Source organism: Saccopteryx leptura, chromosome 2 (genome assembly GCF_036850995.1).
Source record: "Saccopteryx leptura isolate mSacLep1 chromosome 2, mSacLep1_pri_phased_curated, whole genome shotgun sequence".
NCBI lineage: Eukaryota > Metazoa > Chordata > Mammalia > Chiroptera > Emballonuridae > Saccopteryx > Saccopteryx leptura.
The window spans coordinates 362,133,072-362,145,737 of NC_089504.1; the positions used below are offsets into that span (position 1 = coordinate 362,133,072).

Consider the following 12,666-nt stretch of genomic DNA (forward strand, 5'->3'; position numbering starts at 1 on the left):
CCTGCCCCCGCGGATGCCCTTTGGTTTCCTGGGGTGGACGGGAGGTGTGATTAGCTATGAGGCCGGAATCTAAGCCATTCGTGAAAGTTGTGCCAGTCAAATTGAGCCCATACATGTGATACCACTATTATCATCTCCTTCTATCTCGGCTTCTGCTTACCTATTGGGTTTGGTGAAAATTAAGTGAAACTTCAGGGATGCATGGCACGCTTGGTTTAAAATCTGCCCATCGACCCCTGTGTCCCAAGGTGAACCTCGCACCTCAACGTTAATCGGGTGAAATAATACAATTTTATGAGCCGTGTACCTTTCAGCCTAAATCTTCTTCCTTTGAATTCAAAACATGAATGCTTTGCATTCACTTAAAATACAACAAAAGACAGATGCTCACTTTTTCTTTTTTGCTGTTGTATTCCTGGGCCTATTCTGTTATTTTTTAAAGCAGGAAAACCTCTCCTTCCTAGAATGCTCGGAGGACACCCGCATTCTTCCACCTCTGCACCCCACTGTGTTTGCAAACTTGGGTCACAGAGGAAAAGGTGGGCGCGGGGTGGGGAGGGGGGACGCGAAACTACAAATCCCAGAATGCCCGGCGCCCTGCGCACAGGCGCAGCGGGGACCACCCGGCCGGCGGGCCAGCCAGCCTGCGGAGAGTCCCGGCTCCCGGCGTGGGACTGGGGCTGGGGCTGGGGCTGGCGTGCGGGCAGCCCGGGGACCTGGACGGCGCCCGAGCCGACCCCCGGCGGGACCATGAGGGCGCGGCGGAGCGCGTGAGCCGGATGCGGCAGCGGGCGGAGTAGGCGGAGGTGCCCCCCGGGCGGGCGCCGCGCGCGGGCCAGCAGGCTCTCGGAGGCTCCGCAGTGCCCGCCGCCGTCGCCCGGGAGGCTCCCCGCACGGGAGCCATGTGACCCTGCGGCGGGCTCCGGGCTGCTCCGTCCTTCCCTCAGCTCCCCGGGCGAGCGCGGCGGCGGGGCCACGATGAAGAAGCAGTTCAATCGCATGCGCCAGCTGGCCAACCAGACGGTGGGCAGGTAGGTCCCCCGCGGGGCCGGGGCGCGCCTGCGGGGCTGCGTCCGCCGGGTCGCGCGGGGGCTGGAGCGCGCCGGGCCCCCTGCGCTCGCGTCCTGCGGGCCGGCCGGCCGGCCGGTTGGCGGGGGTCCCCCTGCAGGTGCCGCCGCCGCTCGCGGGCGCGACCCCTCGGCCGGCAACTTCCCGGAGCCCGGAGCCTTTCCCACGCTCTGCCCGCCGCTGCCGCCCCTGGGCTCCGCCGGCCGAGCGCAAAGTGTGACGCATCCTTGACCCGCGTCCCCGCCGGCCCCTGCACCTCGTCCTCCCCGCCAGTCCCCAGGACTCCCCCTTCTGCTCACCCAGCTTCCTGGGAACAGGTGTTCGCTCCGACCGGGCTGGAGGCAGCGGGACCGCAGTCGCCTCTCCGCAGGATTCCAACCCCCTTTGCGAGTGTTCAAGGCTTCTCAGGGGTCCAGGGCAAGGGTCGGGCCTGGTCCGCTGGGCAGAGTCGAGCCCTCGCTCCGGTCGTGTTTGTGTGCCGGGACTATGACTGTACAAGATTCTGGATCTCTTTCCTGGCTGGATTCGGGAAGGCCTTAGGTGGCGGAGAGAGGAGCTGAAGGGATTGGGGTGGCTGGGGGCCGGGGGGGGGGGGGTGGCTGGAGAAAGGGAAGGTGCTGGTCGGATGGCGCTGCTGTCAGCTGGTTCCTAAGGCCATTTGCAGTGGAGGGAGAGAGGCTGCAGAATCCCGGGGAGCCCAACTCCTCGGGGAGACGGACAAGCCCAGAGGAGCACAGCCAGGTAGGGGCGGGGGACAGAGGCCCCACCGTCAGAAAGAGCCAGGCCCTAGGAAGCTGTGAGACCCAGCCTACTGTCATAGTGAAAACGGGCCACCCCTGGTCTAGTGTCCCCCGGAGGAGCAGCTCTGCAGGGTGCAAACATGTATTAACGTTACATAAGGATTCCGGTGGGTCTCTTCCAAAGCTAGGCATGCTCTGGACACTGGGATGGATAGGCGGAGGGGATTTTAATTCTTCTGTTCCTGGGAAGGGATTTCGTAGCTCTGTGGCAAAGGAATTCAAGTGTGCAGTTGGAAGGCCAGTGGAAAACAGAGAACCCAGCCTTGGGTGCAATTAACGTGCAGGCTCAACACCTCTAGGGCTCTCCACTAGGTTTACTAAGAAACCAAATACCTTTCTTGGGTGGGAAGTGTAGCCTGAGCTGGCATCTGGTAGGGTGGAGGGGGGGGGGGTAGGGAAATCCCTGGGGAATAGGGGACACTGAATGACTATGTAAGCACACTGCCCTAATTACAGTGGGCATTTGAGGGCAGGGCATGTGGTGGATTCTTATGCTTTCAGGGACTCCAGATGGCTTCCAAGTAACAATGTCTAAAATTGACTTGGATCCATTTTCCTTTACGAAGCACATGTGCTCTGAGGGGAGGGAGAATTATGAATAGCGGAGTCAGATGAGCCCAGGTTTCTGGCATGGTCTTCCTACAGATGTGGCCTCAGGTAGGTTGCCTTTGGATGCATTGGGTGCTGAAATGTCCTTCTCCTGGAATGTCTTGACTTCTGTGTCACCCCTGCAGCCTGGTGTCAGTCATCACATCAGGCCAACCGAGGGCTCAGTAGGCCCTTGACTGTAGACTTGGCTTGCTGGTCCTTTTTGGTCTTGGGGGGGGTTTCAGTTCAGTTCTCAAATTGGAATGTGTTTCTGCTTCTTTCCTGGGTCCCCAGGGAAGAAACACAACTCTTCTGTCTCTTTTCAGGACTTGTTTAGAAGTGGTCAGATTGGCAAGCCTGGGACACAAAACCTTTATTTTCACCCTTGTCCATGGAGGGAATGCAAAGGGAGAGAGGCGGTTGAGTTTTAGAATAAGGTCTTACTTATTTGAAAGCACATTCTTAGAAGTCCCCAAGCAGCTGGTCCCCAAGAGTTCCTGTCCCCTTGTTTTTTTGGGACTCTGGCGATGCTGGCATGTGGATACATTCTTTATTAGGTGGCATCTATTGTGTCATGTGTCAGGTAAATGGAAGGTGAGTGCACGGTTGTGTATCGCTACTGTGTCCATTTTAATGATGTTCAGAGTGAACCTTTGAAAGCAAAAATCAGTTTATGTTACATAGCTGGTTAAAAGCGTCCAAGTGGTGTCGCAGCACCGTCCTGATCTTTCCAGTGGCCTACAGGACAGTCCCTGACTTGACCCCTCTTTTCAGACTCATTCTGTCCCACCTGTGCCTCATTCTCTGTGCTCTGGCCGCCGTGGCCTTCCCTGCCTCAGAGACACCACGTTCGTTGCTGTCCGAGGGCTCTAGTCTCGCAGTCTTCACACCCCGGTCTGGCTGAGGATGTGCTCTTCACATGTGTCTCTTTCCCATCACTCCGGTCTCAGCTCAAAGGCCTTCGACAAGCCCCCCTCCCCCCGCCCCGCCCCACAGTGGCTCTCTAGCCATCATCCTGCTCCTTTATGTCACAGAACTCATCACTCTGAAATGCTCTTATTTCTCATATTTTTTCTTGTCTGTCTATCCCCAGTAGAATGCACTGATCACCACCATGTGCTCTGTGTATCTGGCACAGTGCCTTATAGACAGGTGGTGCTCCCTTCATGTTTATGGACATGGTATACGTAAGGTCCACCTGGGTCAGTGAAAGGGGCAGCTTTTACTTGGTCTTGTTGAGAAGGTTATCTCAACATTGCTTCTTCGTGTCATGACTCGATAGAGACAGCAGGATGGGAAGTTTAGAATTTAGGTGTGACACTGGCAGGTCACCGTATGGAGGTGCTTCAGGGAGCCACGGCCACTGGATTCTTGGACTGTGTGTCTTTGAAGCGAAGGCTTTCCCGTCTTGGGGGGAAGACAGGGAGATGGGCTAGAGGGTTGCTCTTGCTCACAGTGCCCCACCTGGCTCCCGCCTTCCACGCGGTTCTGGAGTTCCGAGTATAAAACGGATCCAGTCGCCTGGACAGGGTCGGAGTTGCCGAGCTTGAATGCACTCTGCGGAGTTACTAGGGTTTCCCTTGAGGGACTCACGTCTGAGCAGAGAGGGCAGCAAGGGTGGAGAGAGTTGATCAAACCCATGGTGTGTCCCTGGAAGAAGTTCCATCTCCTCCTGGTCTGCTTCCCCAGCCTTTGCACACCTTCCTTCTTCGGACTTTTCTCTCCTTGTCCCTTCACGTTATTCCTTTCTACGGGAAGCATTCCCTGACCCTTAGAGATCGGGCCGCTCTGTGCCCAGGGCTTCAGGCCAGCCTGGGCTTTCCCGTGAGGACAGATCTGCTTTGTTGCTTACTGACTTCAGGACCTTGAGCTTAACTCTGTACACTGTTTCCTCATCTGCAGAATGGGAACAATGAGGGTTTCACTGTGGCAATGGCTCATGGTGGCAATGCTGGTGTGAAATTACCCCGGAAGGGTGCCCACCACGCAGCTCAGCACTGGGCAGTTCTTACTGAATAGTAGCTACGAGTCTCTTTGAGCAAACGTTACGACGGTTACCGAGTCCTGTGCAGTAGGGCGCACACTGTTCATTCATTTATTCGCTTATTTCATTCATTTAGTAACTGTTTCCCGGAAGTCTGCGCTCTGCCAGGCCCTGCTCTGGTGTGGAGAATATGGCGGTCCCGGATAAGAGACTCCGAGTCCTCTGGGATTCGGTATTATAAAGGCATGCTACGGTTACATTATATGGTCATTTTAAAAAATGTTTGATGGTTTATCTTTCCCGCTGGACTTTAAGGTCCTCGTGGGCAGCGGGAACCACCCTGCTGCCTGAAATTCAGGTTCTCTGGAATTCACGGCCAAGCGAAGGAAGGAGGGAGCGAACGGTCCGCGTGTTATAGACGCGGGGGTGGTGCAGAGTGGTCCAGGGATGGGAGGAGCTGCTGATACGCGCTCCTCCGCGTGGTGATGGGAACAGGCCGGGGGGGCGGGGCGCTGCGCGCTGGCTCGGGAAGGCTGGAGCGGGGTTAGGGGAGAATTAGTTCATGCCTGCTTGATGGCCTATGTTTCCGTTACCTTCCAGAGGGCTCGTTAGTTGCTGGGGTGAGACGCACCCTGAAAGGCCCGTAGACTATTTTTCTTGGAAGGGGCATTTGGTTTGTGTTGCGTAGACGAACGCCCTGAGCTGGAGTTGAGAGAGACCGGCTGAGCGAGAGAGGAAGTGGAAGTGAAATGGGCCCCTTGGTCATGTCTGGTGAGGAGAGCATTATCTCAGTTCACACAATGGCGGTCACAGCAGGTTAAAGGGAACCTGTCTTACACCACGTGCTCAGCGCTGGTGGATGAAGTTCATTGTGGTTTTCTTCTTTTGCCAGCCTGCTCAGTCCGCCCAGAACACTGGCTTCCTGAGTTTCAGGGGCTTCTTGGGTACTGGCTCCAACAGCCACTGCCCAGAGAGGGCTGCAAAGGCACTTGACGCGCTTGTGCCAGCGCTGGTGAGGTGCGGTGTGTCTGAGGGGGCTAGGAGCTAGGGGAGTGCGGGACCGGAGCAGGGCTGGGTGCCTTGCATGGTCTGGTTTCAGAGGCTGTGCGTTGGGTGGTAGAGACTGAGTGTCTGTCTAAGGAGCCTGGTTCCCATTCCTGGACTGCTCAGCAGCGGCGTCCAGCGGGCTTGGTTTCCGGCCCACAGGCTGGCTGAGTGTTGCCGCCGCTCTGCAGCTCTGAGGGTGCAGCTGCCAGGTCCAGGCGTCGGCCCGGGGGTGGATGGGTGCTGAGGGTGCAGCTGCCAGGTCCAGGCGTCGGCCCGGGGGTGGACGGGTGCTGAGGGCGCAGCGGCCTCTCGGAGCGCCGGTGCTGCAGGCCTGCCCGCTCAGGCCACGGCCACCGAAGCCGGTGAGAGTCCTGTCCCCAAAGGCTTCTCGGACACGCTGCCCTGCCCGTCCACAGTCCTTCTACAAGCCATGACCCAGGCCATATAGGACATCGAGGAGGAAGTCGGAACCAATTCCGCATCAGCCATCGGACTGCTTCTTTTCCCATCCCTCTTCTGGACAGTGCGTCGAGCCTCTCAGACCACACACAGGTCCTGTCATGTCTTCCTGTGGGCCCAGCAGGGCCGGGCAGACCCAAACCTGTCCCCCAAGGGCCACTGGGGATGTTTATCAGGTCTCAGAGCGAAGTTCTGCATTAGGGTTTTATGGAAACCATATCCTGCTGCTTGCGGTGGTGTATGTATGGGAGAGATACCAGACTGCCCTCACTGGTGGATGAATGGGCTAGCCGATCTGGAGAGAGTATTCTTGGCACCTGTCTTCAAAGCGCCTTACTGTGCAGATGTGCCTGCTGTCAGCCTCGTCCAGGGCTGCACTCAGCAGTCAGCCTGGCTTTCCTGCCGAGTTCTCTCATCCGAGACCTGCAAGCCCCTTCAACAGCAGTTAATGACGTCCCTCCCATTGTGCCTTTACCAAAGAAATCTATCAATACCAATTGATACATATATATATTTATGATGGGTGATAAAGGCCTTTTTTTTTTCTCTCTAGGAAAAGTGAATCAGTATCCATGGGAGTAAAACAGTAATTAAATGTAAGATTGTACCTTTTAGAAGGGATCAGTATACACCCCATTTATGAACAATCAAGAAAAGGCTATTCCAAATGCTATTCTGATAAGGGCAGTGAATAACACAGCTACCTGTCAGCTGTGTATTGAGTTAGTTGTAAGTCAGACGGAAGGTGGGGAAAGAGCGGGCTGTTTAGGACTCTCCTGTTGGGTGGGGGGGCGTCCTAGTAAGCTGGCTCCTGGGACCCCACTGCCCTGGGGAAGTGCGTGCCAGTCTAGCCATTTAAAACTATCCTCTCTGCCCAGGAAGCAGATGTTTCTGCTTTCGTTTTCCAACTTTAGAGGTTATTTTTAGGATCAATGGTTATTTTCCCAGAGAGTTCAATTTACTTTCTTAAACTTTCTTTTTGGTTACTTAAGTGATCATTTGTTTATGGTAGAAAACTTATAAACTATGGGCGCACCAAGAGGAAAAAAAACCACACCAGTAATCTCATTACCTGGAGCTCACAGTTCATATTTTGGATGCAGTATTCTGAGTTTTTCCCAGGCGCCTGTATGTCCTTTAGGGAGAGACAGAGACTGTATGGTGTGTACTATATTTTTTGCAATCTGCCTTTGCCTTTCATATTATATCTTGAGTATCATTCCATGTCAATAACCTACCTCTACAGTTGTAACTATTTCTCATTAGTTTGCTTTCCTAGAGGTGAATGTTTAGAAGTGAAATTGTTGAGTCAAAAAGACTATGTGAGTGTTACGACTATAGGATTGTATGTTTTATACCAAGGGTCGGGAACCTTTTTGGCTGAGAGAGCCGTAAACGCCACATATTTTAAAATGTAATTCTGTGAGAGCCATACAACGACCCGTGTACGTTACGCATTATCCAATAAAAATTTGGTGTTGTCCTGGAGGACAGCTGTGATTGGTTGGCTCCAGCCACCCGCAACCATGAACATGAGCGGTAGGAAATGAATGGATTGTAATACATGAGAATGTTTTATATTTTTAATGTTTTTATTTTTATAAAAGATTTGTCTGCGAGCCAGATGCAGCCATCAAAAGAGCCACATCTGGCTCGCGAGCCATAGGTGTCCGACCCCTGGTTTATATATATGAACACACACATACTTCCATCCTCAGCAGAATTGTCCATTTCTTCTTCCCATCCCTGTCAGCCACTGTTACAACTTTCTCAGGTCCATGAATGAAAACAAAAACTTCTCCTTTCTTCTCATTTCTAGTGTGATTGAGCATTTTTAATGTTTACTGGACGTTTGTGGCCTTTTCTCAACTGTCCGCATGGCTTTGCCTCACTTTTCTTAAAGTCACATCTATAACTGTTTTCTTATCAATATGTAGGTGATTTTTCATAGGTATGTACGTATGAGCTCTGTTGCGTGACCCATACACCTGTCTCCCTGGAGTTTATCTTTCTTTCTTTTTTTTTTTGCCTTCTATGTTTTGTTTTAAAATTTTATAATATTTTGTGGTATTTAACCTGTCAATTTCTGGTTTGTACTTAAATGTCTGCTTAGAAACTTTTGCCTTCTATGTTTTGTTTTAAAATTTTATAATATTTTGTGATATTTAACCTGTCAATTTCTGGTTTGTACTTAAATATCTGCTTAGAAACTCTGTTCCCAGCCCAATATTATGTAACTATCCATACATGTTCCTCAGTGTTTATTTCATTTCATTTTACCCCCAGATCTTTAATTCATCAGTTATTAATTTTGGTGTATGATAATAGGAGCTAGGTGGCACAGTTTTGGTTTTTGAAAAATCAAACAGCTACCCTGCGATCCATTGAGTCATGGAATCCGTACCTCCTATATATATTGAGATGTCCTCATTACCACATACGAAACAATTCCACCCCCTTGTACTCATTTCTAGGATTTCTAGTTTGTTCTCTTGACTTGTGTCTGTTCTGGCAGGAACTCCGAGTTGCTCAGCTGCCCCCAGAGGTGTGTGTGGGGGCGGGGAACAGCGGTGGTTTGGGTGGTCCAGTGGTTTGGGTGGGAGGAGCAATGGAGCCGGCCTAGGCCCCTCCCCCAGCTTCAGCCAGAGCAACACCTTCACTTGGCGATTAGAACTCATCCACGTTGCCTAAGGATCTTGCCGGGCGTGCCTTACCCACTGCTAATCTACACATCGTTCCCTTATCCAAGAGAGTTGATTCTGTTTTCTTCTCATTTCTTTATTTTTTCCTCAGTGTTTTCTTTTAAATGTGTATGTATTAAGATGGAGAAAATGGACCCATCTACGATATTGAGTGTAAAGAGAATTCTTCTAACCCCCGCGGCAGGCAGTGGGGTATGTTTCCTCAAGTCTGTCTGGGATCCGGTAAAATACTTGTCCATTTTAGATCATGCGTACTTTTGTTTTTCTTTTTAGGTAACTTGCCATTACCATAATCTTAATGATTGGAGTCTTTTGTTAGGTTATATTTTCTTACTCTTATTGCTGGGATATAAGAAAGTTATTTTTATACAATTATCTTAACAACTAAGTAAACGAAATAAACTTAACCTTCATAAGTGATCTCAGCACTTTTGAGTACTGTTTGAAAAAGTTGAGTCTATTGGATTTTTCAGGTAGTCACATTTTCTGTGAATAATAATTTTGTGTCTTTCTCTTTAGTATAATATTTTATTATTTATTTTATTTTCTTCTCTAATTGCATTGTCTAGGACTTGTAGAACCATGTTAATATATGTAACAGTGTGTGGGAAGCTATGTCTTCTTATCCTCTGTGGAAATGCATAATAATTTGTTGGAAGCATTTTGTTCTTCTAATCATGTTACATATTGCATAATTTTATTATTGTAGTTTGAGTTTTTCTTTGGGGCCAAAGTTAAATTTGATTAACTAAATTATCATGGTCTTTAAAGATAATCACAATGGTTTTTTCCTCTTATTTATTAATATAGTTAATATTTATGCCATGAATATTTATTGAACATTTGCTACGTTCTAAGCAGTGTTCTCCGTGCTGAGGATGCATCAGTAAGAGGGTTTCTACCCGCGAGGAGCTTGTTAGGTTCTTGAACCTGAATACACTTTCTAATATTGAGCTCTACTTGCTTTCCTACAGTCAATCTTACTTGAGTACGGTTTGTTAATTTTTAAAATTACTCTATGCTAGAGTTAATTTATTGGTGTTTTATTTGAGATTTTTATTTAATATTCATGAATGAGAGTATCTAAACTTGTCCTTTTGTTATACCTGTCGAGTTTTGATAATAGTGTAGAATGAATTGTCTACTTCTTATTTTTCCTATGCAATGGTGTGGTAAAGAACTACCAGTTCTTTAAAGGTTGGAAACAACTTTTCCAGGAATTTTTTTTTTTAATTTTTTTTTTATTCGTTTTTTTAGAGAGGAGAGGGAGAGACAGAGAGAGAGAAAGAGGAGAGACAGAGAGAGAGAGAGAAGGGGGGGAGGAGCTGGAAGCATCAACTCCCATATGTGCCTTGACCAGGCAAACCCAGGGTTTCGAACTGGCAACCTCAGCATTTCCAGGTCGATGCTTTATCCCACTGCGCCACCACAGGTCAGGCTCCAGGACTTTTTTTGAAGGCGCTTTTGACAGTTTTCCTAGTTTCTTAATGGTTACCAAATGATTTATGTTTTCTATTTTTTCCTGAGTCGTTTTAAATAACATTTTATAGACAGACATTTATTTTATTATGATCTTAACATTTAATAGACTCTGTTTGGAGTATATAGCTGTGTCTCCTTCCTCATTTTCATTTGCATTTGCATTTCTCTCTTTTTCACCATAACTAGCTCTTCCAGAACGATTTCTTCCCCACCTTCTGTGGGGCCAGCTCTTAGGGTTAATCTATTCCTTTTTTTTTTTTTTAAGTTTTTTTTTTTTCTCATTAGCTCTATTTGTAGTAAATTCTGCTTTTTTTTTTTTCTTTTTTTAATTAGCCTGACCTGTGTTGGCACAGTGGATAAAGCGTCGACCTGGAATGCTGAGGTTGCTAGTTCAAAACCCCAGGCTTGCCCGGTCAAGGCACATAGGAGAAGCAACCAGTAGGAGTTGATGCTTCCCACTTCTCACCCCCCTCCTCTCTCTAAAAGCAATGAAAACAATACAAGACAATCTTTAAAAAAACAGAAAACAAAAATAATTATTGGCTGCTAGGACTATGCCGTCTCGTAATTAATTTACAATTATAGTTTACATTCAACTAATCCCAGATAATATTGCTTTTTAAAATTTTGATTAAAAATTAATTCCTCCTTGTTTTTTTTTAATTTATTATTTTTTAATTTTATTTATTTATTTTTAGAGAGGAGAGAGAGACAGGGAGAGAGAGGAGAGACAGAGAGAGAGAAGTGGGGGAGGAGCAGGAAGCATCAACTCCCATATGTGCCTTGACCAGGCAAGTCCAGGGTTTCGAACCGGCAACCTCAGCATTTCCAGGTCAACGCTTTATCCACTGCGCCACCACAGGTCAGGCTCCTCCTTGTTTTCTGGGGCTTATTTTATTCTTCTGCGAGCCCGGACTCTTCCGTGCGGCGTCAGTCAGGGTGGTCAGCCTCTGGTCAGCCTCTGCTGTGATGCCGGAGCTCCGGGACCTTGGCGGCCGAACACAGACGTTTATTTTCAGCCCGTGGGAAACGTGATGCGAGTCGGGGGTCTCCCAGGGGCAGCCCTCTTTCGTGAGTGATTCAGGGGTTCAGCCTCCGTCCACACCCACCACACCCCTGCCTGACCCCTGGGAACGGTGAAGAGGGAATGTTGAGACGGCTCGTTAGCTCTTAAATGCCGGGGGGGGGGGGGGCTGCGATGGACAGGTGTCACCTCTGTTCACATTTCATTGACGAGAACTAGTCTTCGAGCTCCCCTGGATGGGACCGGGGACGGGTGGGGAGCCTGGACCACAGCTGACTAACCAGGGACGATCCCTCTCTCATGTCCCACTGCCTGTCTCTGCAGTGCTTCCTGTCCTCCTGGTCACTGCAGCCCCCCTGCCCTGCCTTCTCCTCTCCTCCACTGTGCGGCTGCGAGGTCACTCGGTGTCCCCGTCATGGGAGGGTCCCTGCAGATTCTCAGAGATCCCTCAGAGGGCAGCGTCATGAGGATAAGACTTTTCTCTTGCTGATACCCACTTCAAACTCTGATTTATGTATATATCACACAGACATACCTATATGTACACACATTCATACATACGTATGCGTTTTTTAAATAACCGTGCCTACAGTGAGGAGAGGGGTAGTGGAGAGAACAGACATTTTTATCCTGCCACGCCGGAATGACGCCCACTCTATGGGATCATTGCCAGCGTTAAAGAAGATAATATAGTATCTTTAGCCTAAGCCCTGGGAAATAATAAACCCTCAATAAATTGTGGTTTATTATCAGTCTCCCTTGCTGTGCTGAAAGCCTCTGATAAGAGGCATTCGTTTCAACCTTATTTATAGTCCCAAGTACCTGATACTTACAGCTTCGACTTGATACCCATTTGTCTTGTTTTCCTCAGATCAAACCCAGTCTTCCGATGTTTGTCACAAACGTGAAACAACTACAGATAGCAGTAATACCGATGACCTCACTCATTTAAAACCCGTCGTGAGGAATGGTTATTGTATGACTTAGGATGGTCTGGGTTGTTCTGTGGTAACAGAAACCCTTGCAGATCTCGACGGCTTACAGTGCCGACGGAAGGGGGCTGGTAGGAGGCCTCCCAGGACCCACACGTGCCTGTTCCCCCCCCCTCCTGCACCCCCACCCCGTGCCGGTGCAGGCAGTCAATGAGGAGGTCGTGAACCATACACGGGCCCCAAAGGTTTCTTCGAAGTGACACCCGGCCGTTCCAGTCACATGTCATTGGCCAGATCAGATCACCTGACCATACCACACCTCAGGTTGGGCAGGGAGCGCGGTCCGTTCATTCAGGGACCGGAGAGTGGAGACCGCAGAAGCCACCGCTGGGTCCCTTGGAGCCAAGCACCGGGCTGTGTACGATATGGGCATTGCTCTTATTGACTCATTGCAACATCAGTATGAATTGGGTGCTGTTAACTGGCCCATTTCACAGGTGGGGAAGGGAAGCTATAGAAGTAGCCGACCAGGAAAGGGGCCGCGCCCGACTGGAGCTGGCCCCTGAGTAGGTCAGACACA

At 49.8% G+C, this 12,666-nt stretch overlaps 1 protein-coding gene across 5 annotated transcripts in view; it reads left to right on the top strand.

The window, feature by feature from the left end:
• The first annotated feature begins 634 nt into the window (after positions 1 to 634).
• The window catches only part of ARHGAP44 (Rho GTPase activating protein 44), a 136,676-nt gene continuing 124,644 nt past the window's right edge, over positions 635 to 12,666 (top strand). For all 5 annotated transcript variants that reach the window (XM_066364911.1, XM_066364912.1, XM_066364915.1 and 2 more), the window contains exon 1: positions 635 to 1,031. In XM_066364911.1, coding sequence (XP_066221008.1) covers positions 979 to 1,031 — 53 coding nt within the window. In that variant the 5' untranslated portion in view covers positions 635 to 978. The remainder of the gene's footprint in view (positions 1,032 to 12,666) is intronic.